The sequence below is a fragment of the Chionomys nivalis genome, chromosome 8 (assembly GCF_950005125.1).
Source record: "Chionomys nivalis chromosome 8, mChiNiv1.1, whole genome shotgun sequence".
NCBI lineage: Eukaryota > Metazoa > Chordata > Mammalia > Rodentia > Cricetidae > Chionomys > Chionomys nivalis.
In genome coordinates, this window is record NC_080093.1 from 85,537,270 (window position 1) to 85,564,559 (window position 27,290).

General features: G+C 45.2%; 1 protein-coding gene across 1 annotated transcript in view; it reads left to right on the forward strand.

Annotated features, from left to right (window-relative positions):
* The window catches only part of Galnt18 (polypeptide N-acetylgalactosaminyltransferase 18), a 327,380-nt gene that overhangs the window by 219,361 nt on the left and 80,729 nt on the right, over positions 1-27,290 (forward strand). Inside the window, exons 4-6 of the mRNA XM_057778042.1 lie at positions 8,341-8,524; positions 10,763-10,960; positions 16,806-16,920. Coding sequence (XP_057634025.1) covers positions 8,341-8,524; positions 10,763-10,960; positions 16,806-16,920 — 497 coding nt within the window. The remainder of the gene's footprint in view (positions 1-8,340; positions 8,525-10,762; positions 10,961-16,805; positions 16,921-27,290) is intronic.

Sequence of the window (27,290 nt, forward strand, 5' to 3'; positions counted from 1 at the left end):
ACTGCATGAAAAGAGAAGTCAGCACCAAATGTCAAGTTGGCCTCTGGCTTACCTGCAAGATGTGCTGGACCTTCCTAAGTGCCCTTCTGGAATCTGCTCTGCATCCCATGGTCCCAGATCTGCTTGTCCTCAGCTTGGATGGAGCCTGTTGTTGTATGGGGTCTCCAGCATTCCCGGGGCCCTGAGTTCATACCCTACCGAGATGATAGGGAAGGCCCTACTGTGTACCCCTAGCCAGGATACCAGGGCTGGAGCAGTGTCTCAGCTTGAACACAACTGGCATCAATCACTTAATATGGTCCTTTTTTTTTTTTTTTTTTTTTTGATTTTTTTGAGACCAAGTTTCTCTGTGTATCTCTGGCTGTCCTGGAACTCACTCTGAGACCCTGAGCTCACAAAGATCTGTCTGCTTCTGCCTCGCTAAGTGCTGGGATTAAAGGTGTGTGCCACCACCATCCGGCTTTACTATGGTCTTTTAAATCGGCCCGTGGCTCCTTTCTATAGCCACGGGAGCAGAAGGAGTCATTTACTCTTACCCAGCTTCTAGTATCTGGGCACTATCCCCACTTTTGCTTAATAGGATCCCTCCTTGAGCCCAAGGGAGTACAAAGTTGAGCTGGTCCTTCCCCAAGTTCGCTGAACCGGGGCACAGCTGATCTCTGTTATTCTTGTTTTCATTTACTCCATTACTCGAGGTGCATGAGCAGACAGCCACAGAAGGCTGGCTCCAAGGAAGCGCCGTAGCTGAGGTCCATGCTTTGAGGAAGCCAAGGCTGTGGAGTAGAAAGAAAGATGGTCTAGTCTCTAGGGTCAGGCAGATCAGAGCAGGACACACCACTCCTCCCTCCTGCCCTTGCATCCAGACAGTGCTAAGTGAAATCTCAGACCCTTCTTCACTCACCATTTCTTGAAGGTGGCTGGCCTCTGAGCCATGTTGCCTAGGCTCGCATCACTTGACTGTTGCTGTGTCACTGAGATGATCCTGGTTCCTTCTGGACTCTGAAGATTACTTCATTTGTGGTAACAATAAATCAAGAGGACAAAGATTAATTTCCAATCATGGTTTCAGAGGTTAAGGACAATGGGTAATTGTTCGTGTTGTTTCTGGGTCTATGGGGAGGCTAAAAGGGAGCATATGGCAGAGCAGAGACGATTACCTCATGTGGCCAGATTGGGGGGGAGAAGAAAAAGGGGAGTGGGGGGAGGAGAATGAGTTAGGGAGAGGAGGAAGAAGCGGAAGTCTCTGCTGACTGATGACAGCAATGGTTCTGATGAGGAGTCAGGGTCCTGGTTTCTCTCTCAAAGGCACACTCCCATTGACTTTTTCTCTAACCAGGCCCCATCTCCTAGGTCCTCATCACTTCTGCTTATCCCTTAGGTTGTGAATCCATAAGTGGATTAATACATCCATGAGATAAGAGCCCAAATTATCATGTCACTTCTCAACACTGCTGCCTGGGAAGCCAAGTCGTCAACACCTGATCCCTGGGTGCTGTTAATGATCTGAACCATAGCCAACAGCATTATGGACGTTGAAAGTGTTGAATGAGTCCTCTGTGAAGCGGGTTTAGGATAGTACTGAGCTCATGAAGTTAGATAAAGGAACTTTACCCATGAGCACCGCTGTCTGCAAGGTGGGTGTGCGTATTTCAGATGTGTTCTGTGAGTTATGATGGAATGATGGGACGATGCTCAAAGAGGGGATCTAAAGCAATGAGGACAGTGCCAATCACATGGCACTGCATATGGCGAGCACCACGGACTGTACCCGCCCTGGTTTATAACTTCCGGGTTACAGTGCTGGACCTAGCTCACAACTGGTCCTACACAATGCGTGCACAATCCTTCTGCAAGCACAGCTCCCCCCCTGCTTAGCATTAGTGGCATCAAGCCAGGTGCATGAAACAACATGGGGGGTTATTCCACAGCCACTGACAGGCATTAGAAATTGAGAGAGAAGAAGAGGAGGAGGAGGAGGGCAAGGGAGGATGGGCTGGAGCGAGGTTTGAGACCAGCACATGACTACCGGGCAAATATTTTCATGTCCTTTGCTGCAGTCGCCTTCAAAATCAGTTTGTAGCAGGACAGTGTGATGGGGACAACAAGCCACCAAGGAACAGAAGAAGAGGGGGAGTGTGGTTGAAGCCTGGCTTCGGAGGCCCTACTAATTTTGGAGTAGATATTTCTAGTGGATTTGGGCATCCCTAGTGCTGAGCCATGACATCAGGGAGCAGAATGAGAAACAAGGTGGGTCTCTTCAGTGGTGATTCTGGGGCTTTCTCTCATCACTTGGTCACACCAAGTTGAGGTGTGATAGTGTGCCTCCTCCCTGTGGTCATGTTTAACAGCCTTCTGGGGGTGCTCCTTATGGACCATTTTCCCAAATCTTTGCCAAACAAACACAACCAGCTCAGCCTTCAGGTGGAGGGGCTATTTAATTTCAGGTCATTTGGAATCTCCTTCAGCCCCAGCTGACTTTGAGGAAGGGCAGCTCTTAAGGTAGCTGGACCAAAGTGCGAAGGACAGAAGAATGACCCAAGGAAAACACTTGTAACCTGCCGATGAGTTGAGTTGAAAGCTTGGTGATCTCACAGAGAGAGACATGTATCAAACTGTCCCATTTGGGAATCCATGCTGTCTTGGCCAGGCTACCTTGCTCATCAGCATGGCCCCCTGAGTCCACTTGCTTCGTGGAGAATGTGATGAGTGTCATCTTCCTTCGGCTTTCTTTGGCTCTCCTGCGCTGTGATGATCAGCTAATTTTGACAGCCATTGGCATCCTTTCCTGTAATCTCTGTCTAAAGTGTATTGACATAGGGTTTGTGTTTCAATGGCTCTAAATGGTTTTAGAGAATGGCAAGTTAATCTTCTGATATGAAGAAGACCAGCTGCTGCTCACTCTTAAAAGAATAAACCAAATAAAACGTGCTGTGTTTTTCATCTTTGAATCAGCATCGTTAGTAGCTGGCTGTTCTTGTTCACACTGACCAGCAGGGGTGAAGCAGAGGGTGGAGTAAGACTATGATCCGTGCTGGCTTGATGTCGGGAGGAGGAGTGACCAGAGTGAGACAAGACAGCGGTCTGTGCAGAGTGCAGCTGGGAAACCCCAGAGGACAGTCCAAAGCGTGTAGAAGGGACAGTCCCAAAGGCGAGTGTTGTCTCCAGAACTCATATGTTGGGCTTGGTGTCCAGCCTGTGACACCATTAGGAGGTGGTGGGATCTCACAAATATAGCCAACATTTTGACATTTTAGTGTTTTGGCGCACACGCGTGTGTGTTGTATGTGTGTGTGTGTGTGTGTGTAGGCAAGAGGATAGTCCCAGGTGCGTGTGAATGTATGTGTGTGTGTGTGTAAGCCAGAGGATAGTCCCCAGCTGTGTGTATGTGTGTGTACACGTGTGCACACGCATGTGCGTGTGTGTGTGTGTGTGTGTGTGTGTAGTCAAGAGGACAGTCCTAGCTGTTTCAAAGATGCTGCCCATAGTGTTTATTTAGACAGGGTTTCTCACTGGCCTAGAACTTGCCAAGTGGGCTAGGCTGGCTGGCTAGTGAGCTCCGGGGATCCACTGTCTCCATCTCCCTTGTGTTGGGATTACAGATGCATAAAACTGTGATAGGCTTTTTATGCAGTTCTGGGGATTAAGCCCAGGGCCACATGGTTGCAAGGCAAGCACTTTACATGAGCCGCCTCCCCCGCAACTTCTTAGTGACTCCTCTCTGGGGGAGAGAGTGAAGGCTTCTCTGACGTCCTCATGGAGGGCAGTAGGCCTGTGGTTTTACAGTGCCCTCTCAAACTGAGGTGCTCCTGTGATGGGAGAAGCTGTGCATTTAAGAGATGATAAGAGTCCGGAGAGGTGGCTCAGTGGTTAAAAGTGCATACGTCTTGCAGAGGATCCAGATTTGGGTGGCAGCACCCACATGGCAGCTAACAACTGTCTGGAACTCTAGTTTTAGGGGATCTGATGTCCTCTTCTGGCCTCCATGGGCACTGCACACATGTGGTATACAAGCCAGACACCCAAACATGAAGAAGGAGAAGAAAGGAGAAAAGATAAGCAAGCAGGCTCTTCCCTTACGGTGGAGACTAAAGCCCTTACCAAAGATGCTTCAGGAGCATCCCACCAATTTCACCCTTCGTTTCATGCCATGCAGGAATAACAGAAAGTTTCCCTCTTAACCCTTCCCATGCCCGATGCTGGTAAATTGATCTCAGACCGCCTAACCTACCGAACTCTAAGGAAATGGATCTCTGCTTCATAAATAACCCAGTGTGTGTATTCATTAGAGCCAGACTCTAGAGAGAATTTAGACAATTTAGACTCTATCCCTGTGACCTGCCCACCTCCCCATCCCCCACCTCCTGATGCCATCATGTGGGCATTGAGTGGGCCCCAAACACTCGGTCCACTGTAGACTGCTCACAGCCACAGCAACTGGGACGTATATGATAGCTATTGAATGAAAGAATGAACAAATGGATGAGTAGCCTTTCTCTTCGGTCATGCTTCCGCGAGACCTACAGAACACAGTGGGGAACCATCTCCTGAACACTAAAAGACAAAGACGAGGTACTGGTCTGCCTGCTCCTGGCAAGCCTAGCCAAATAATTTTGCAAAAACACCCGTGCCTCTGCCTTCCAAAGAGCAGAGAAGCCTGTGCAAACCAACTTCCCAATGTTTCGGTTTCCTTCACACTAAAGACCATGGTGTCCAGCCAAGCGTTTAACCCTGATTAACAGTAGTGGCTGCCTCGCCGCCTGTCGAGCCTGTGAGTCATCACTCTGGACTGGTTGGTGAACCACAGAAGCACCACAATGAGGCAGATATAGGGAAAGAGCTCCGTGCAGCCAGGCTGCGGGATTCCCGCTTCTTGTTGGTCTGAAAGAGTGTGAACGGGCTCTGGGGAAGCCCTTATGGGGCCGCGGAGCATGGCCTGCACCCTCTCAGGGCGTCACCATCCCAGCTTACTGAAGTCTCTCGGATGTCAGCAGAGCAGGAGTCTGTGGACAGCGGGAGAAGGCTGGAAGCACCACACAAGCAGTAGGGGGCTTGGCCCCATGCAGGACACAAATTGTTTCTCCATCAGCACTGACTGTGGACAGCTCCCACGTTAACTCTCAGTCTGGAAAAGTCCCAAGAAGCAGACCTCGTGCCTCCTGGCTTCCCAGCATGCTGCATTGAGTGCAAAGGATAGCTTCTCCACTCTGCAGCTTCAATCTATCCTGCTCTACTATGATATTTTATTAAACGGTATTTATACTGATTTTTAAAAATACTTTTTAATGAGATCTATGGTCAGGCCTCTAATCCCGACTACTTGGGAGGCTGAGGAAGGAGGATCACCAGTTCAAGGCTTGCATGGGTAATTTAGTGAGACCTTGTTTCAAAATTAAGATCTACATATGCATTTGATATATATATATATGTATATATATACATACATACATATATATATATATATATATATATATATATAGAGAGAGAGAGAGAGAGAGAGAGAGCTGTAGCTGTGTGCTAGATTGCTTGCTTAGCATGTATGAGGTTTTAGATTTAATCCTCAGTACAGATCCCCTGAACAAATAACCCACATATTTCACACTTTTTTCAGATAGTTTACATAGGGGAAAAGTTAAAGATGGTTTTAATCTTTCAGATTAGAATTTTGAAAATCAAAGTCTTGGGTTAGATAAGGAAGCAAAAATGTGGCTCAAACTATAATGATTAGTCATTATATGTATCCCCAAGCTTCCCGACAGCCTTAGCTAAAGGCAGGTGTGATCCGTTATGTGCTTGTATTTAGTTATAAGAGAATATTTTCTATTTCGCAGCAAGTTCTGAGAAATACTTTTAATATATAAAATATTTAGCAAGGTATATAGTATACATTAATTTATAAAATATTAATACATATAATGTATATCTCACAGGCAACATTTTGGAGAAGTTTTCTGAGAACATGGAAGTGCCTTTGAGGTATCTAATACTTAACAGTTGGCAGAGGTTGGAGGAAGGCATGGAAGCTGAGTTAAGTGACTGGACCAGAATCATCCATCATCTGGAATATTTTAAGCATTTCAATGCCCTTTTCCTCTCCTACTTCACCCTCCCTGTCTCCCCCTCCTACTCTTTACCCCCACCCCTTACCGTCTAACCCTCTTTCTCTCTGTCTGCATTGGCAGTGACTGACACACCTTTAAATCTGAGCACGATTGGAATTCAGCTGACTGCAGGCAGACTTGCCCATCGGCAGCCTTTGTCTGGCTCCCGGGTGACCGGTTATAAAGGAACTAGAACTTTTAGCAAAACAGAATATGTCCCACTTGCTGTGCCTCCTCAGCTGACCCTTCTGTGTTTGATACCATGTCTGTGCCCCAGTCTTACAGCTTGCCCTGCTTTGTCTAAAGACAATCCGAGAAGTCACTGGCTTCAAACATCCAATGCTGCTTGGCATAGAATCCTGCAGTCAGGGCGTGGGTCTCCGGGCAGCTTGTCAGTGAGCTTGTGTCTGCTCTGCATGAGGTCATGGATTCGTCTGGCTCTTTCAGACCTTTCCATCTCTTCACTAGGGTTGGAGGATCTGCGATGGCTTGCTTCCCTGTCTGGACCACTCATCCTCTGGGAGGCTAGCTTCTGCTTCTGGCCAGCCAGAAAGAGAAAGCTGGAGCTTGCCTGATATAGACAAGGGAGTGTATGAACTCAGCTTAGGGAGGGGGGACCCTCCTGGGGGACCCTTTGGTAGTAACCCCCTCATCAGTGTCTTAGAACATCATTCTTGGTGTGTACGAGCTAAGGTATTAACATCAAGTACATACACATTCCTTGTGTCAGCATGGAATACAGAACTGCCGATGACTCATCGGGGCCTGGTTAGATTCACCCCTGGTGATAGGTGGTTGGCTCAAAACGAATCCTCCTTGACAGACTGTGAGGAGTCCTGGGTTCTTGCTTCCTCTGCTAGAGAAGTATAATGATCATGGCTGCTATATCCTCCCAAGCTGAGAACTCCCATCATGGAGGTACAGAAACAGCATGGTACATACCAAGCCAGGCCCAGTCACAATGGGTAGCAGCCCACTGGCCCCCTTGTCTTCACAGCACAATGCTTGCCATTGGCCTCCCAGAAACACGATCCAGGCAGAGTACAAGTTAAGGTAATGACCACTGGGGCACCTCTGGCTGGCAGGAGGAGCAATGGAGGGGGATGGGCAGGAGAAAGCAACTGAGCGCTGAAGAAGCCTGGTCTATTCTCTCACTGCTCTGACCAAATACATGACAAGAAGCAATTTAAGGGGAGAGAAGTTTGCTTCGACTCATGGTTTGGTAAGAGACAGTCCTTTGAAATCATTGTCCCCAGCGTGTGAGGTGTCTTGTTATAACATGCTGGCTGCTGGGAAGCAGAGTGGACTACAGATTCCCCCGCTCCACCACAACAGTGACCTGCTTTCCTCTAGCTAGGTCCCAGCCCCCGGTGGCTCATGTCCTCCGTGTGTTGTTCACTGTGGGCTGGTGGGTGACATGGGGAAAGAAGGAGCTCCAATGTGATCCAAGACTTTCAGCTCAGAGATGCAATGCAGTTTGGTTTCTCAGTCATGGGCTGGAAGGAGGAGAGAGGATTCTGGAGACAGCTGTGTAGGTGACCCTTGCAATAGAGGCAAGTCTCCAGCAGTACAGGACCATGAAGGATCAACACCTAAAAGACGTGATATCCCAGGTGTGGCCCTAGCTAGCAGCTTTGTGGGAGACATGTGGCCAGGGTAAGGCAGAGCAGTGAGTTCCTGTCTAGCTGAGGGCAGGGCTCCACTACCTGGAGGCTGCAGAGACCAATGCCCTCCCTCACAGACAGGGCAGCACCCAGTGGGCAGGGGAAGACAGAGGTAGCTTTGTGAGATCTCCCAAATAGTTCACCCTAAACGGTCCCCAGAACAGTGCCACCCGCTGAGGACTAAGCATCCAAACATGTGAGCCTTTAGGGAACACTTTGGGTCCTATTCAAAATTTTGATAGCGCAGGCTGGTCAAATCCGTAGACCATGTGTGAACCTGCCTCCAACACTCATGTGCTGTGTGAGCCCCACCTTCCAGTCGCCTTGCTGTGATGATGAACTAGACAATGTGTGTGAGTTCTTGATAAATGTTCGGTCCTGAAGCTAAGCAAATACCATCTTCCTGTTTCCCCTCAAAGTTGAGCTATGCTGGCCACCACTAGAAGCCAGTGAAAACCTGGAGTGGGTGCAACAGGGGGTACGCTTGCCCCCTGGGAAGGGGCGGCGTTTCACCTCAGTACTGTGACTCTTTTGGCTGTTTCAACCTTGGCTCTTACTCAGTTCCTTCTCACCCACAGAGGAGCTCAAAGAGAAGCTGACGGAATACGTGGACAAGGTGAATGGCCAGAAGCCAGGCTTCATCAAAGTTGTGCGCCACAGCAAGCAGGAAGGCCTCATCCGCTCCAGGGTCAGCGGCTGGAGGGCAGCCACAGCCCCTGTGGTGGCCCTGTTTGATGCCCACGTGGAGTTCAATGTGGGCTGGTAAGTGCTTCAGGGACAGGAGGGGTCCCAGTGTGACCCGGTGGGTCTGACTCAGAAGTACAGTGCATTCTGGGAGCTTAGTTATGGACTAGAAGATTAGAAGAGGGTTGTGGGGACAGCTGAGGTATGGGTGTGTGAGTGAGCCAAATCTTGTAATAGGGCTCAGCCTCAGGCAGGGTAAAAGAGTCAGGGGTCAGCACCTGAAGGGTGTGGGAACACTCAATCTAACTTGCCATCCAGCTCACAAATAAATACACAGAGACTTATTCTTACTTATGAATGCCCGGCCTTAGCTTGGCTGGTTTCTAGCAGCTTTTTACATTTAAATTATCCCATTTTTCTTTAACTATATTTTGTCTCTGGACTTTTTACCTTTCTTTGTTCTATATATCTTTCTTTCCTTCTTATTCTGTGGCTGACTATGTGGCTGGGTGCCTGGCATCCTCCTCTCTTTCTCCTTTTCTTGCTCCTTGCTTTCTTCCCTAGATTTCCCCGGTTTTTTTCTCTCTGCATGCCAGCCCCACCTATCCTTTCTCATGCCTAGCCTTTGGCCATTCAGCTCTTTATTAAACTAATCAGGTGTTTTAGGTAGACAGAGTAACACAGCTTTACAGAATTAAACAAATGCAACATAAAAGAATACAGCACATCTTTGCATCATTAAACAAATATTCTGCAGCATAAATGAGCGTAACACATCTTAAACTAATATTCCACAACACTGATCAGGAAGACAAGTATATATAAAGGGCAAAGCAGAGAGATGGCTCAGTGGTTAAGATCACTGGCTGCTCTTGCAAACAACCCATATTCAGTTTCTAGCACCAACATGGCAGCTGATGCCCATCTGTAACTCCAGTTCCAGGAGAGCCATCGCCCTCTTCTGGCACCGTCAGATACTGCATGCAAGTCATGCACATTCACATAAAACAGAAATAAATTAATCTTAACCACAACAAAAAAGCAGAGCGTTTCTGTCTAGCCGAGCATGGGACTTCAGAGTTGCAGACAACAGAGTTGGAGCAGATACAACACAGATGCCTTACTTCACAGACAGAGCAGGACCGAATGGGCAGAGGTGGGTAGAGGTGGCTCCCTTCATCCTCAAATGCCCTCAGAACCACCATCCCAGCAAAACTAAGTCGTATTCAGTCTTCCTTTGTGAAGTCAGGCCGGCCAGGTGCCGAATGGGGTAAACATGAGAGCTGACAAGTGGCCTCTGTAGCTGCTACTGAACTCTCACAGGACACCTGATGTTGGTTTCCTTCAGGGCTATGAATGTATGGTGTTGTTCACTGTGCGTGGCTCTGCGTGGACATGGAGACAGATGCTAAGGCTGATTTATAGCTGGGATATGTAGTTTCCTGCCCTCTTTCCTCATGTGCTTGGTGGCCTTGGTGTCTCCACTCCCCTTCCTATCTCCATGGTGCCACTGCCTACCTAGGTCCTGCTCCTCTGTCCCGGGGAAGCAGGATGAGGAGGACACGCTGGTAGCAAGGAGTGGCAGGGCCTACAGGCAGCCTGGGAGGGATGCCAGCATCACAGGCCTAAACTCCTTAGGTTGCAGCAAGTCATTTTTTATTCTTGAAGTCCCTATGTGCTATTTGTGACTATTTAAAAAGCATTTCCACTGGATTTATGGCCGGCCAAGGAGAGGGACACTTACTATTTCAAGCTGATTTGAATAAACAATTATGTACAGAATATATTATTAATGAGAAGCTTATCATTCCTGTCGGCAAACACATTATTCTCCTGCTACCCAGAGGGGCATGCCAGTCCCTGGGGGGAGGCCTGGGTGCCCACTCCTCCTGAGGCGAAGGAGAATGTAACTTCGCCCACACCTCCTGCCCCTTCCTTCAGGTTGGTTCAAGCAAAATAAAAACCCAGGTTAAAAGTTTCCTCTAAAGTCTCAAATCTATTCCTTCTTTATATTTCTTTTACTTCTTTTTATTTTGATTTTTGTTGTGGGGGTGAGGGAGGGAAATAATCATACAGGCTAGGTGAGAATCTCTCAGTTCAGCCCTGGTTGTACTGAAGGGTCTGCTGGGCTTCTTGCCAACTCCGAGGTCCTTAGCAGGGGACGTCAACTCCTGGGGATGCAGAAACCATTTCTCTCTATCTTTGGGGAGCAGCGGTTCCTTCCTCTTGCTGTTGGCAAGTGACGATGCTGAGCTGCTCGTCTGTCTGCTGCCCACCTTGGCTGCAGTAATAGCTCTCCTCTTCCTTCCTGCTCAGGGCGGAACCAGTCCTCACGCGCATCAAGGAAAACCGGAAACGGATCATCTCGCCGTCTTTCGATAACATCAAATATGACAACTTTGAGATAGAAGAGTACCCACTGGCCGCCCAAGGCTTCGACTGGGAGCTCTGGTGCCGCTACCTGAACCCACCCAAAGCCTGGTGGAAGCTGGAGAATTCCACAGCCCCAATCAGGTGTGTAACCCTTCCTTGTTGAGAGAGAGCAGAGAGCTGCCTGGGCCCTCAAACAAGAGCTTCCCTCCCTGCCCAGGCCCAGTGTGGGTGGCAGAGAGAGGGGAATGTCGACCGGAGTCACCGTGTGAGCTTCAGGCTCTGCTCACAAGCTCTTGGGTCCTTGAAAAGAATCTGGGGAGCGATCAGAACCCCAAAGTCTCAAAGGCACAAACTTTTAAAAACAGATTCATATTTTTGCTTTTATTTAGGGTGTGTGTGTGTGTGTGTGTGTGTGTGTGTGTGTGTGTGTGTGCCTGGGGTAGAGGGTATCAGATGCCCTGGAACTGGAGTGACAGGCTGTTATGAGCCTGGTAATGTGAGCGGTGGAAACTGAACTCAGGTCCTCAGGAAGAGTAGGAAGCACTCTTACCAACTGGCACCTATGACCCCAAAGTTGCTCATTTTCACACACCACCATCTACAGCTGCTGGGTGTAAAGTGCTGTGGTTGATGCTAGAGATCCAGAGGGAGTAAGATTTGATTTCCAAGTTCCCAAGCCTGGAATACAGTGCAGGGGCGGGGGAACACATCCATACTGACTCTGCCTCACGGGTAGAAAGCATGTATACAGCAGGGGGAGGGGAAGCATCAGAGCTAATTTTCAGGGGTGAGAAAGAGATGACTAGGTTGAGAGTGACACCCGTGTGTGACACTTCTGGTCACAGCAAGCTCAGAGAAACCCTAAGGAGGAGTGTGAGCAGCCCCAACAATGAGGTCCAAACAGACCCTGGGACCTGGATAGTGCCTGGGTTTTATTCTGTAGAACACAGGCACCAATGACCTCCAACTGCATTTCAAGAGCCCCACACTCTTTCTGCCTTTGATACTATCTCCCTAGACCCGCGACTGGCTTCCCTCTGCTGCCTCAGGAGTCCTGCAGCAGTCAGCTCTACCAGCCCTGTTTCTGGGTGTGGGTGACAGAGCAGACATTTGCTCCCCACCATTAAATAGACAAGTGGAACCAGAAGGTGACTTGGGGGGCCACCTTGGAATAAGAACCCAGTCTAACTTTGTACTGCAAGAGAGAGAGAGAGAGAGAGAGAGAGAGAGAGAGAGAGAGAGAGAGAGAGAGATTATGAAAACTGTCATTCAAAGAATAAATATCACGAATGTTGTTACTGGAAACAGATTTCATACAGAAAATAGGATGGAAGAAAACTCACCTGAGGTTTCTTTTGTGGCTTTCTCAGTCCGTCTTGTGTTGCTATGACAAAATATGAGAGGAGGGATAATGTATGAAGAAGGATGTTTATTTAGCTCCCAGTGCGTGAGGTGGAAGGTCTGAGACGGAGTGGTCCCACCTGGTCAGCCTCTGCTGAAGGCCTTTAGTTATGTTAGAACAGGAAGGTGACATCACATGGCAGGAGGAAAGGGGAAAAGAGCCACACATGGAGAGGCTAAGTATGTAAAATGGGCTTGATTTCAGGTGTTTCTAACCCGTGGCCCTGGGAAGTGTTCATCCCAGGATAGGTATGATTGCCACCCACTTCAATTGTAGGTGACAGCATCATAGACAATGTGAAAAGGTTGGCTATGTCTGCATCAAGACTTAATCGGATGCCCTCAGAGCTACATCTATTCATCCTCATGCAGTTCATCTATTCTTTGAGAAATATGTATGTATGTATGTATGTATGTATGTATGTATACAATGCCCACCCCTCACCCCAGCTCCTTCCAGACAACCCCCCCACATACCTCCAAAGTTGTGTCTTCATCTGTTACCCACTGAGTCCAGTTAGTGTACCTGAGTGTAGGTCACCTGCTGAAGCTTGAGAACCCTACCAGGAGCTTTACCCCTGATAAAAAGTGATTCCCCTCTACCAACAGCCATTGACGGCAGGCGAGGTGGGCCTTTGTAAGCCTCTCTTCCATCTCTGGTGGGATCTTGACTGACTTGCTCTTGTGTGAAGGTCTTGTGCAAGCAGCCACAGCCCCAGGCGATTCCTTCAGGGATCATTTCCACAGCCATCACACTAATCCCTTCTGAGTGTGGCTGCCCTGGGATCCACTCACCTTTTGCAAGACTGCACGTCCTGAGACCTCCTACCTCTCAATGCTGAGCTTCCAGCATGGGAACCTTTGGAGGGGACGCACTCTAAGCATGTCCAAGCCACCGCGGCTGCCTACACAATTGTGCAGTTACTTTGTTGGGAGCCTGCAGTGTGCCGGGGCCTTTTACACACATGGTTCATTGAATCCACATTATAATCCGTTATCAACTCATTGTGCCGTCCCTGTTCAACAAGACAAGAGCAAAACGGAAGCAAGACTGAGACAGGAGAATGGTTCTACTGAGGACAATAGAAGTGGAGCTGGGCTGGGCAGTGGTTGCACACGCCTTTAATCCCAGCACTTGGAAGGCAGAGGCAGGCGGATCTCTGTGAGTTTGAGACCAGCCTGGTCTACAAGAGCTAGTTCCAGGACAGGCTCCAAAACCACAGAGAACCCCTGTCTCGAAAAACCAAAAAAAAAAAAAAAAGAGTGGAGCTGGGTTCTACTAGGGTCATTTAGACTCTGTGATGTGTTATCACCCCCTGCCTGATTACTGTTGAGTTTACAGCTTGTGTGGCTCATTCCTGCCTCAATCTGAGGGAAATCAGCCACTGTGCTAAGGGTGTTCTTGCAGAAGACAGCATGACTCTTAGCTGTCTCTATTCTGCTCACCACCAAAGATACTGGGATGCTCTTCATGGGCAGAGTTGTACTCTGTATCTTTTCCAGAGGATATCGTCTCGACCATTTATTTTCCATCTCTGCTCAATTTTTATTCTTATTAGGAATGTAGGTGAGAAATGAGATTCTGGAAACCTTAGGTCATTTCTGGTTTCATCACGATATGAAGATAGTCCCACTGGAGACAGATTTTACACAAATGTACTACAGGCACTCCAGACCTTCATTCTCTGGAGCTGTGTGTTAGTGTTTGCCCACACATGTTACTATAAGGAGAGCTCAACACTTGCCTCTGGGCGGTGGTGGCGCATGCCTTTAATCCCAGCACTCGGGAGGCAGAGGCAGGCGGATCTCTGTGTGTTCGAGGCCAGCCTGGTCTACAAGAGCTAGTTCCAGGACAGGCTCCAAAGCTACAGAGAAACCCTGTCTTGAAAAATCCAAAAAAAAAAAAAAAAAAAACTTGCCTCTGGTGTAGTGAGAAATGTCATTTTTAAGATGGTTATTCACTGGGTTCCCAAATCTCCAACTGACCCAGTCAAGAAAATCCACGTGAGAAAATCCTGTCAAATTAGTCCAAAAAAAAAAAAAAAATTCAAGAAGCCAATCAGAGCATTTCCATCCCAAAACTGTGAATTTCGTTTCTAAGAATCTGTATGCTCCCTTTCATTTAGCCCAACAGGAAGCTCAGAATCAACATCTGGGCTCATTTTAAGAACTGTGATGGAGAGCTAGGGAGATAGCTCACTGCTAAAGAGCAGAGCCTTGCTTCTCTTACAGGGGACCCATTTCCTAACACCCATATTGGGCAGCTCACAGACACCTGTAACTCCAGCTCTAGAGGATTCAATGACCTCTTCTGCCCCTCCCACACACACTCATAAACAAGAATAAATCTTTTTCTAAGAAAGAATTATGACAGAGAGCCCCTACACTTGCTTTTTCTAACTGGTCCCCAATCTATTGTAATTTTTAGATCTCTCTAGATGTTATTTACAGTTCCCGCCACATTTTAGGGTTTTTATAAGCTGTATCTAATCCTTTTGGGGATGGATGCTATTTATCCTAATTATTCTTAGTGCAGCATCTAGTTGCTAAGTGTCTGGTTTTTATTGGAGCAATGGCGCCAGGTTTTGTGCCGTTCCTGGCTGGGTCTGGAAGTCAGGGGGAAGCCCCTTCCCACAGGCTCTGGGTGCTGTTCTCAGGAGCTCCGTCACATCCTGTATTCAGAAGTACAGAAGAAAACGTGAAGGCTTCATTCTGCAGACCCATGCTTTCACCGTCTTTCTTTAGAAAGGTGAATCTCTGAGCCTCTCTACTGCACAGCAGTCTTCTAAGATCTGGTTGTGACCAGAGCCTTAAGCTGTTTACCCTGTTTAACAAAGTCCACAGAATGTTATCAGTGACCTGATGTTAGAGGTCTCAAGGACTCTGGTTGGGAGGCCTGGGTGGTGGAAGGCCAGGAAGGTCTGAGGCGTGATGGAGAAGATGCTGTCAGAAAGCTCCTTTTACTTCTGGTGCTGGGATCACACCCAGGGCCTTTAGCTTGCCAGCTGAGTACCAGGACCTTCAGCTTGCCAGTTCTACCATGTAGCTACATCGTCAGTGAAGCTGTCTGCAGAAGGACGTAGAGTTTGGTGCCGGGAAACTGATCTTCTCCTACCAGTGGGACACCAGCAGGCTAGCATAACAGATTCCTGGAGCTGAGGTCAGTCAGCTGCACTACAGCACGTAGGGTGTCTGAGCGGGGCTCGCTAGCTAGTTCCTAAGTGCAGGGCTTCACAGAAAATTGGTAGCATCAGAGAAGTCAGCAGGAGCACCAGGGGCTGCTTCTGCATTGTGTATCATCCTCTGTCCTTCTTCTCCTTCCACTGTATCAGGCCAGGCTGAGGATTTGGTAGAGGAAAGGAAAGGAGAAACTGAAGAACCCTTGGGAGTGAGAAAACTACCAATCTCATGCCAATGGGCTCATGTTTGGAACTAGAAACAGGTTCAGAAAGGACTATTTCCTTAGGGAATGAATGCTGATGCAGGGGGATGCTCAGCCACATGGACTTCCTGGGGTCAAAGTCCCAGACTTATTCTATGACTTCACTTCCACAGACTGCAGGGTTATCACACATGTGTGTTCTTAGAGTAGGCTGATACCCTGCTCTGATGGAGAACATCAAACCCAGACATAAGAGGTGAGCATTATGGGAATGACCAACCTCTGACTGTGAATCTTGAGCAGCTCAGCTTCTTTGAGTGTCTGAACCAGAACCATTGACACCTATAACATCCGATCAGTGATCAGTGACGACTTCTATCTCTCTCACTATATCTCTTTCCAAATTCCTCTGTGTCTTTACCACCTTTCCTGGACCCAGATACAGCTTCCCACTGGGTTTTTCACTACGACCCTCATCTCCTCTAGTCAGCTACCACAGAATGTCCCCCTCAGATCATTCAGGCTGACTTGGAACTCTATGTAGCTAATAATGACCCTGAACTTCTGATCCCCCTGCCTCTGAGTACTGGGAGTATGCTACTATGCCTAGTTTATGCAATGCTGGAAATCAAACCCAGGTAGGGTCTCATATATGCTGGGCAGCACTCCATCAACTGAGCTACATCCCAGTTTGCCTGAGTAGTCTTGATTTTAAAGAAACATACCCATTCATTATGCTGTTCTGCTTGAGATTTGTCATGGAAAGCCTTTACCTACTGATGAAATCTATAAACTATTTTTCTATGCTACTCAAAGCCTTTTACAACCTGGTTCTCCAAATCTTTCTAAGTGAACAGAGCCTCCATTGGGGATGATGGGAAAGTCTAAGCTGAAACAGTCTGGCCGTGTGGCTCAAAATCAAAAGAAGCAATCAATACCAGCAGAGTGAGTGGCACACACCTTCCCTATTGCTAATGTACCAGCTAGCTTAGTGGGGAACAATGGCTGGTCCCAGAACAAGAGCTGTCGCCCACTGTGAGTGCCTGGGTGAAGTTGAATCTAGGAGGCTACCCAGAGAATGAGCACCCCCCCGGGTCTGGCAGCAGAGGTGGGGGCACTGATCCTGTAGTTGGGAGCTCTTTATCTCCAAGTGACTCTCAGACTAGCTTTTGCTCAAAGCTGGCTATCCATCTCACCCTGCAGGAGCCCCGCCCTCATCGGCTGTTTCATTGTGGACCGACAGTACTTCCAGGAGATTGGCCTGCTGGACGAAGGCATGGAGGTCTATGGAGGCGAGAATGTGGAGCTTGGGATCAGGGTGAGTGGAGTCTCTCACACGGGGCTGAGCTCAGTTCCCATGAGGGTGAGTAAGCAAGACTAACGGTGCAGTGTTGGATCTTTAGTTCATAATGCAAAGGGGACTAAAGTTGAATGTCACACTCTGGCTCTGAATGTCTAGTCCTAGCCCTGATATATGTATACAACTGGAGCCAGGGAAACTCAGAGCAGAGCCTCCTGAATTCTCAGGGCGAAGAGACCTGCACAACTTGCTTGGCTAGAGAATCCAGCTCCCATTTAGCACTCTTGTTAAGACTGAACAAATCTGTTGGGGTAAGCAACAGAAGGCGTCAAAGGGGCAGCCAGACAAGAGAGCCCCTCAGAGTCACTTCTCCATGGCTGTCTTCTCCACAGCGGACCATAGAACATCCCCAAAGATGATCACAAGAGCTCTAACATTAAACTCCTGGGTATAAACAGCAAAACACAGCCAAACTCACCTCCTGCTGCTTTCTGACCTTATGTAGTGCTAGCTAGACCCATGGGCTATCCTGCGCCTCGATGCTAAGGGCTCTCTGTAACTATCAGCTCATGGTGCAACTCTGTGAGAGGTGCCATTTTCTTTCTTACCCTACAAGAACATTTACTAGGTTTCCTGGATCTTTCCTCTTTGCCTGTAAAAAAGAAAACCGAGAAGGATTCCCCTCCTCAATCAGGAAGGTATATTGGGTGTCCCGATGTTTGGTAGAAATGCATTGATGACTATAATGAAGTGTTTCCGTGTCCAGAAAGTAGCCCTGACAAGCCCACAGCTTGAGCCTTGGCATGTCCCCATAATGGCTCCAACTGTCTTTAATAACCCATCACCTGGCCGGGCATTGGTGGCACAGGCCTTTAATCCCAGTACTCAGGAGGCAGAGGCGGACGGATCTCAGTGATTTTGAGGCCAGCCTGGTCTACAAGAACTAGGTCCATGACAGCCTTGATAGTGACAGCGAAACCCTGTCTCAGGAAAAATAGACAACAACAACAACCAACCTCACCCATGCACCTTTAGGGAAACCTTGTACCTCCTGGTGTTTCTTGTAACATTTTCCTTCTCACAGTCAGCCCATTCATACCTCATGCAGACCTCCTCCAAAATCTGGTCCAACTGACTCCACCTTTGACCCTTTGGACATAGAACACGCACCTGTGTCTCTAGGTCCAGACCTTCAGTTCCCACTCAAAAACCTCCCTTCCTCTTACCTTTAGCTTCTTCCTTTTCCCACTCTACAGAGCATTCAGCTGACCCTGGGCAACCCCCTCCTTAGCCCTTCAAGGGAGCCCAGATTCCTCCAGGGAGCATCCCCAATGACAGGAGCTCAGACTCCGCCAGGGAGCATCCTATGACACCTGAATAGACCTAACAGTGCTCCGATGCCCAACTCCTCCCCAGACTTAATGCTGGGCTTTGAGGACTGGCTGAAAGAACAACCTACGGTGTGAAGCTGAACTTGGAAAAGACTTCAGACACCTGTATTCACTGGCACTGCAAGCAATTGCTTTGGAGGCAGTGGGAAGGCACAGGCTGATGGGGAGCTAATGTATTCATAGAGGCCAGCGCCTGCATAATCACCCTCATTTCTCCAGCTCTCCCTCCGTTGGTCATTTATTCACCACCCGCTGGCGTCCTCCCCATCTCCCCATCTCACTTCAGCCCTGCTCCTGGATAAATGCTTGCCCCCAAACACAATCTGTTTCACCAGGAGCAGCTGTCAGGAATCGGCTGAGCGGGCAGCACCGCCTCCAGTCACTTGTGTTCTCTGGGTAAAAATGTCCAGAAATGGGGAAAGGAATTAGATTTGTGAACTCTGCTTCCAACGTATGGGCGAGTCGATCACGGAGTGGTGGTGATGTCTGGCTTTCCTTCCTTCCTTAAATTATAAAGCTATTTTGGAGTGTGGACCTGGGTGAGGCTCTTGAATATGTGTTAAAATATCTTTGGGTGGTTTCGTGGTCAGGGTTTCAAATAAAGTATGAAATGTCGTCAGGTTTTGTTTTCCTTCCATCTCTACCCCCGCACCCAGTGGACAAAGATGAAGCATCGTTGATGGCAAAGGAAAAGGCGGCTTTTAAAACAGGGCCCAGCCCCTGTGAGCTGGCGGCACTAAGTACACAGGGAGGGACCAGTTCATTTGTATTCTGGTTCCTCCTTGAGGGGGTGCAGAAACTCTGATCATTTTCTTCTGGGGTAGCCTCCTGTGTGTGGTTATTGCTACATATTTTTCTTCTGTGCTTATTATCAGCTAATATCTCAGTGCCTCAGTTTCCTCCCTGCGAATATTGTATTTCTAATTATCCCTCAGGATCTTGTGCCAAGCTGAGAGATATTACTCATCACATCTGCCTTACACAGAAACAGCTTGTGCAAAGCCCTTGCCTATTTTGGAACATGAAAATAGAAAGATTTTTTTCTGTTCATATTAAACCCCTGCTGTATGTTCGGGATCTTTTTTTAATGTATGTTGGGCATTCTTTTTTCCTTTCTCCATGTTTCATGTGTGTATGTGCATGTGTTTATTTTTGTATGTGTGTGGCTGTGCATCACATATGTGTTTTTGCATGTGGAACTTCCAAGGTTGATGTCTGGACTCATCCTCCATCTCTCTCCCACTAAGTTCAATAAGGTGGGGCCTCTCAATTAAACCCACTATCATATGGCTTGTCTTGCTAGCCCACCGGCTGTGGGATCTAGTCTCAGCCTTCTGAGGACAGAATTACAGGCATCTCACCACAACAGTGTTCCCATGGGTTCTGGGGGTCTGAATCCTGGTCTTCACACTTGCATGGTAAGCTGTTTAGTAGCTGAGCCCTCATTCCAATTCCGGGAGTGTTTTAAAAATATCATCCATCCACAGAATATCCTAAAGTAGACCTACTCATGGTATCCCTCTTTATCAGTTAAAGAAATTGAAATTATGAACTTGGACATGTTCAAAGTTCATGAAATTTGTAAAATACAGAGAAAAGATTTAAGTGCAGGTCATTATGGCTCAATAGATACATCACAGTGATCAAGTCTAGGACCTGAGTCATTTGAGACCCTTCCCCCAAGAAGTATTACTCCATTGTGTAAATTTCCTTTATCCATTTTTTTGGTTGAGGGGCATCTTGGTTGTTTCCAGGTTCTGACTATTACAAATAATGCTGCCACGAACATAGCTGAACAAATGTTCTTGTAGAATGATTGAGCATCCTTTGGGTATATGCCCAAGAGTGGTATAGCTGGGTCTCATGGTAGCTTGAGTCCCAATTTTCTGAGAAACCACCATACTGATTTCCAGAGTGGTACAAGTTTCTATTCCCACCCATAATGGAGAAGTGTTCCCCTTACTCTGCATCCTTTCCAGAATAAACTATCATTGGTGTTTTTTATCTTAGCTGTTCTGAAAGATGTAAGATGGTATCGCAGAATCATTTTGATTTGCATTTCCCTGATGGCTCAGGATGCTGAACATTTCCTTAAGTGTCTTCCCACCATTTGAGATTCTTCTGTTGAGACTTCTCTGTTTAGAGCTGTACCCCATTTTTAATTGGATTATTTGATATTTTGATGTCTATTTCTTAAATTCTTTATATATTTTGGAGATCAGTTTTCTATCTGATGTGGGTTTGGTGAAGAACTTTTCCCATTATGTAGGAAGCCTTTTTTGTCTTATTGGCTGTGTCCTTTGCTTTACAGAAGCTTCTCAGTTTCAGAAGGTACCATTTATTTATTGTTGTTCTCAGTGTCTGTACTACTGGTGTTATATTTAGGAAGTGGTCTCCTATACCCATGCATTAAAAGCTACTTCCTATTTTCTCTTCTATAAGGTTCCAAATGTGGTCAGGTTTATATTGACATCTTTAATCCATTTAGACTTGAGTTTTGTGCATGGGGATAGATACAGATCTATTTGCCTTCTTCTACATGCTGACATCCAGTTATGCCAGCATCATTTTTTGAAAATGCTTTCTTTTTTTCCATTGTATAATTTTAGCTTCTTTGTCAAAAATCAGGTGTACATAGGTGTGTGGATTGATATCCAGGTCTTTGATTTGATTCCATTGGTCAGCCTGTCTGTTTTTATGCCAATACCAAGCTGTTTTTGTTACTGTAGCTCTGTAATAGAGCTTGATGTCAGGGATGGTAATGCCTCTGAAAGTTCCTTTATTATACAGTATTGTTTTGGCTATCCTGGGTTTTTTGTTTTTCCATATGAAGATGAATATTGTTTTTTCAAGGTCTGTAAAGAATTGTGTTGGGATTTTGATGGGGATTGCATTGAATCTATAGATTGCTTTTGGTAGTATTTTTTATTATGTTGATACTACCTATTCAAGAACATGGGAGATCTTTCAATTTTCTGATATCTTCTTCAGTTTCTTTCTTCAAAGACTTAAAGTTATTGTCGAACAGGTCTTTCACTTCTTTGATTAGTGTTTCCCAAGATAATTTGGGTTTTTGTGGCTATTGTGAATGGTGATGTTTCTCTGATTTCTTTTTCAGTTTTTTTTTAATCTTTATCTTTTGTATATAGGAAGGGTACTGAGGTTTTTTTTGAGTTGACCTTGTATCCTGCCACATCACTGAAGGTGTTTATCAGCTGTAGGAATTCCCTGGTAGAATTCTTCGGGTCACTTATGTATACTATCATATAATCTGCGAATAGCACAAATTTGACTTCTCCCTTTCCAATTTGTATCCCCTTGATCTCCTTTTGTTGTCTTATTTCTCTAGCTAGAACTTCAAGAACTGTGTTGAATAGATATGGCAAGAATGGACAGCCTTGTCTTGTTCCTGACTTTAGTGAAAAACTTTTGAGTTTCTCTCCATTTAATTTTATGTTGGCTGTCAGCTTGCTGTATATTACTTTATTATGTTTAGATATGTTCCTTGTATCCCTGATCTCTCCGAGACCTTTATCATGAAGGGGTATTGGATTTTGTCAAATTCTTTTTAAGCATCTATTGAGATAATCATGTGGTTTTTTTCTTTCAGCTTATTTATATAGTGGATTACATTGATAAATTTTTGCATGTTGAACCATCCTTGTATCTCTGGAATGAAGCCAATTTGATCATGGTGGATGATTTTTTTTTGATATGTTCTTGGATTTTATGTCAATATTTTATTGAGTATTTTTGCATCAATATTCATGAGAAAGACTGGCCTGTAATTCTCTTTCTTGGTTGAGAACAATTTGAGGAATATAGGTATTAGCTCTTCTTTGAAGTTCTGGTAGATTTCTGCTCTGAAACCATTGGGCCCTGGGCTTTTATTTATTTATTTTTGGTTGGGAGGTTCTTGATAACAACTTCTATTTCCTTGCAGGTTATAGGTCTATTTAAATTGTTCACTTGGTCTTGATTTAATTTTGGTATATGATACCTACCCACAGAATTGTTCATTTCTTTTACATTTTTTAATTTTGTGGAGTACAGGATTCTGTAGTATGACCTAATGATTGTCTGGATTTCCTCAGTGTCTATTGTTATGCCCCCCTTTCATTTCTGATTTTGTTAATTTGGATGTTCTTTCTCTGGCATTTGAGTAATTTGGATTAGGGTCTGTCTGTCTTGTGGATTTTCTCAAAGAAACAGCTCTTTGTTTCATTGATTCTTTGTATTGTTTTCTTTGTTTCTATTTTATTGATTCCAACCCTCAATTTGATTATTTTTTGTCGACTACTCCTCCTGGGTGAGTCTGCTTCTTTTTGTTCTAGAACTTTCAGGTATGTTGTTAAGTCTCTAGTGTGAGATTTCTCCACTTTTTGTATGTAGGCACTTAGTGCTATGAACTTTCCTCTTAGCACTGCTTTCATTGTGTCTCATAGATTTGGGTATGTTGTGCCTTAATTTTCATTAAATTATAGGAAGTCTTTAATTTCTTTTCTTATTTCTTCTTCAGGCAGGGGTGATTTAATTGAACACTGTTTAATTTCCATGAGTTTGTAGACTTTCTGCAATTAGTGTTGTTGTTAAATTCTAACTTTAAAACATGGTGATCTGATAAGATACAGGGGGTTATTCCATTTTTTTTATCTGTTGAGGTTTACTTTGTTACCGAGAATGTGGTCAGTTTTAGGGAAGGTTCCATGAGGTGCTGAGAAGAAGTTATAACCTTTTGTGTTTGGATGGAATATTCTATAGATGTCTGTTAAGTACATTTGAGTCATGACATCTGTTAATTCTCTTATATCTCTGTTAAGTTTTTGTCTGGTTGACCTGTCCATTGAGGTGAGTAGGGTGTTAAAGTCCCCTACTACTAGTATGTGGGGTTTGACGTACAATTTAAGCTTTAGTAATGTTTCTTTTACATATGTGGGTATTCTTGTATTTGGGGCATAAATGTTCAGGATTGAGATTTCTTCTTGGTGGATTTTTCCTGTGATGAGTATGAAGTATCCTTCTCCATCTCTTCAGATTGATTTTTGTTTGAAATCTATTTTGTTAGATATTAGAATAGCTACAGCCACTTGCTTCTTGGGTCCATTTGATTGGAAAATCTTTTCCCATTCCTTTACTCTGAGGTAATGTCTGTCTTTGAAGTTGAGGTATGTTTTTTGTATACAGCAGAAGGATGGATCCTGCTTTCGTATTCATTCTGTTAGCCTGTGTCCTTTTATAGGTAAATTGAGTCCATTGATATTAAGAGATATTAATGACCATTGATTGTTAACCCCTGTTTTATTTTGTTTTGTTTTTTGGTGGTAGTGTTTGTTTCTCTTCTTTGAGGTTTGCTGGTATGAGGTTATCTGTTTCCTATGGGGTTTTTTTTAGGGTACAATTAGCTTCCTTGGGTTGGAGTTTTTCTTCTAGTACTTTCTGTAAGGCTGACATTGTGGATAAGTATTGTTTAAATATGGTTTTGTCATGGGATATCTTGTTTTCTCCATCAATGGTGATTGAGAGCTTTGCTGAGTATAGTAGTCTGGGCTTGCATGTGTGGTCTCTTAGTGTCTGCAGCACATCTGTCCAGGATCTTCTGGCTTTCATGATTTCCATTGAGAAGTCAGGTGTAATTCTGCTTGGTCTGCCTTTCTATGTGAGTTGGCCTTTTTTCTTTGAAGTTCTTAATATTCTTTCTTTAGTCTGCATGTTTTGGGTTTTGATTATTATATAGCGAGGGGAGGGTTTTTTTGTTTTTGTTTTGGTCCAATCTGTTTGGTGTTCTTTAAACTTCTTGCACCTTCATAGGGATATCCTTCTTTAGGTTGGGAAAGTTTTCTTCTATATTGTTGAATATATTTTCTGTGCCTTTGAGCTGCAGTTCTTCTCCTTTTACCCCCTACTGTTCTTAGGTTTGGTCTTTTCATGGTGTCCCAGATTTCCTGGGTGTTTTGTGTTAAGAATTTTTTGGATTTAACATGTTCTTTGACCAATGAATCTATTTTCTCTATAGTACCTTCAACATTTGAGATTCTCTCTTCTGTCTCCTATGTTCTGTTGTTTATACATGTCTCTATAGTTCCATTCCCTTGGTTTGTGTTTTCTTTATTGCATCTATTTCAGTTTTCAAGTCTTGAACTATTGAACTGCTTGCTTCACCTGTTTGATTGTTTTTTTTTCCCTTGGTTTCCTTGAGTTTCTTTAAGAAATTTATTGATTTCTTCCAATTTTTGTTTGTCTTTTCCTCCATTTCTTTAAGAGAATTTTTCATTTCCTCTTTAAGCATCTCTATTATTTTCATAAAGTTATATTTAATATTGTTTTTTTTTCTGCTTTCTTTGGGTTAGGATGATCAGGTCTTCCTGTTGTATGACTACTGGGTTCTACTGTTACCATATTGCTTTTTAGAGTGTTGAATTAATTCTTGCATTGGTGCCTACCCATCTCATCCTCTAATTGGTGCTGGTAGTGTCTTCATCTCTTGGTCCAATCCTTGCAGTTGATGTCTGTGTCTTAGGGAGCTGTTCTTAATCTGTTCTATGCAGTTGCTGTCTGTGTCTCAGGCAGCTGCTGAGGTCTCTCTTGCCTGCTCTGTACAGTCATCACTGCCTGTGCTTCAGAGATCCTCTGAGGTCACAAGGGATAGGAGGGTTTGGGCGTGGAATGGGCCTTGTGGTTTATAGGGTCCGATCAATGGAGGGAGGTTGGAGCAGCCTACCTGCAGGAAACTTACCTGCTGGTTGACTAGTGAAGCTGAGGTGGGTGGGGGAGGGGCCAGAGTTTTGCTCCCTCCCCCAGTACTGAGGGCCTAGAGAGTGGGGTGCCCAGCTGACTGGCTGATCACTCACCTCTTGGTCCAATCTGTGCAGTTGCAACCTGTGCTACAGAGCTCTTCTGAGGTTGCAGGGAATGGGTGGGTTTGGGGACAGAGTGAACCTTGTAACTTACAAGGTTCAATCGATGGTTTGGGGGGCGGTGGTAAACCAACCTACCTTCTGGAAGCTAGCCTGCTGGCTCTCCATGGTTTCTTGATGCCATTGTTCCTCATCCTGGGATGAGACACAATATCATGGTACTGAGCATATAGTAAAGCAGAGAGACTATAGTAGTTACATTTTTGCTGCAGCTACAAGAAGTAACATGAAGGAGTTATTTCAGCACACAGATGCATGGGATGCATTCGATCATGCAGAGAAAGTTGTGGTAGCAGGAACTTGAGGCAGCTGGTCACACCGCATGCAGAGTCAATGTCTTAGGGTTTTATTGCTCTGAAGAAACACCATGATTCTGGCAACTCTTATAAAAGAAAACATTTCATTGGGACTGACTTACAGTTGTTTTAGAGGTTTAGTCCATTTTCATCATAGCAGGAAACATGGTGGCATGCAGGCAAACATGGTGCTGGAGAAGGAGCTGATAGTTCTACATCATGATCTGCAGGTAGCTTGAGCATGTAAGACCTCACAGCCTACCGCCACAGTGGCACACTTCCTCCAACAAGGCCATACCTACTCTATCCAACAAGGTCATACCTCCTATGTGCCACTCCCTATGTGGCATATTCAAACACATGAGTCTACTGGGGTCATACCTATTCAAACCACCACAGTCAGGAAATAAAGGTGGATACTGGTACTCGGCTTGCTCTCATTTTTATGCTGTCCAGGACCCAGTCTACAGAATGGTGCTGTCTGCCTGAAGGAAGGCTCTTCACAGCCCAATTAACCTAGTTTAGATAGTCCCTCACAGATTTGTCCAGAGAGTTGTCTCTGGTGATTGTAAATCCTGTCAAGTCGACAATTAACATCAATCATCCCAGCTTTTTATCTCTCGGTGTCCAGGAAGCAGGGAAAGGAAGAAAGATCCAGCGGCCACGAACAAGATACACATTCAAAGGCATAGCTTCCATGACATACTCTCCAACAAGGCCACATTTCCTCCTAGCCTACTTCAGTTATGAACTCAACAGTGATGGGTCAGTGCCCTCATAATCAATCAATCGGTAGTGCTACCCATCAATTAATACATGAGCCTTTGGAGACATCCTATAACTAAACCATAACATCTAGTTTTACTAGCCACATATTTTAAAATGTGAAAAAATATAAAATGAAGCTAAGCGTTTAGTGGATGAGTTCAACAAATACATGAACATTATTAAATAATTTATTTAATAAATATATTTAATGAATAATTAATAAAACTACCAAACCAGACAGTATATCTAAAGGGATCATTCAAAATCAACCCAGAAAGAAAAGAAAAATATATGTGGTAGAAGGTTAAGTAGAATAGAGTATAATATTTTATAATTCCAAATGGAGATGGTGAAAGGAAAGGATTGGGCAAAAGCAATTATTTCAGTAAATATCTCTAAGATTTTCCCAACCAACATGCCAACTCATACAAACTCCACTTGTCCAAATTAGGATAAATATGAAGATATACTTTGCATGTATGGACATATGTATAGTGAAACAGCAGACTCCCAAAGGCAATAAGAACTTACACCAATAGGAGAAAGAGAAGCTACCTAAAAGCCAGTGATGAACAGCGAACTTTTTACTATAACCAAAAACTAAAGAGACTATGGAATACTCTTTTCAGTATGCCGAGAACATGCTTGTTCCCCCAAGTAAAACACACACACACACACACACACACACACACACACACACAAACTTGCTCATGCAAAATCTTCATTAGAATAAGTTTAAAGAGTTTTAAATTTGGGACAAAAGAAATGATCCCCAATGGAAAACCGAGATTAAAGATAATGACAAATAGATAAGTCTAATAAAATTTTGAAATGGAATGAAACACAAGAGTACTGCCTTTGGGATTATTAAAACTTTATGAATATTAACAGGACTATATAGGCTGGGAGCTGGATTTTTTGTTAAATGTCTATTGGTAGTGAAAGAAAAGTCACTAGTTAACTTTAAAATTTAGTAACTTAAGTAAACAAGTAAGGTTTCTAGGGATGCCATGAAAAGC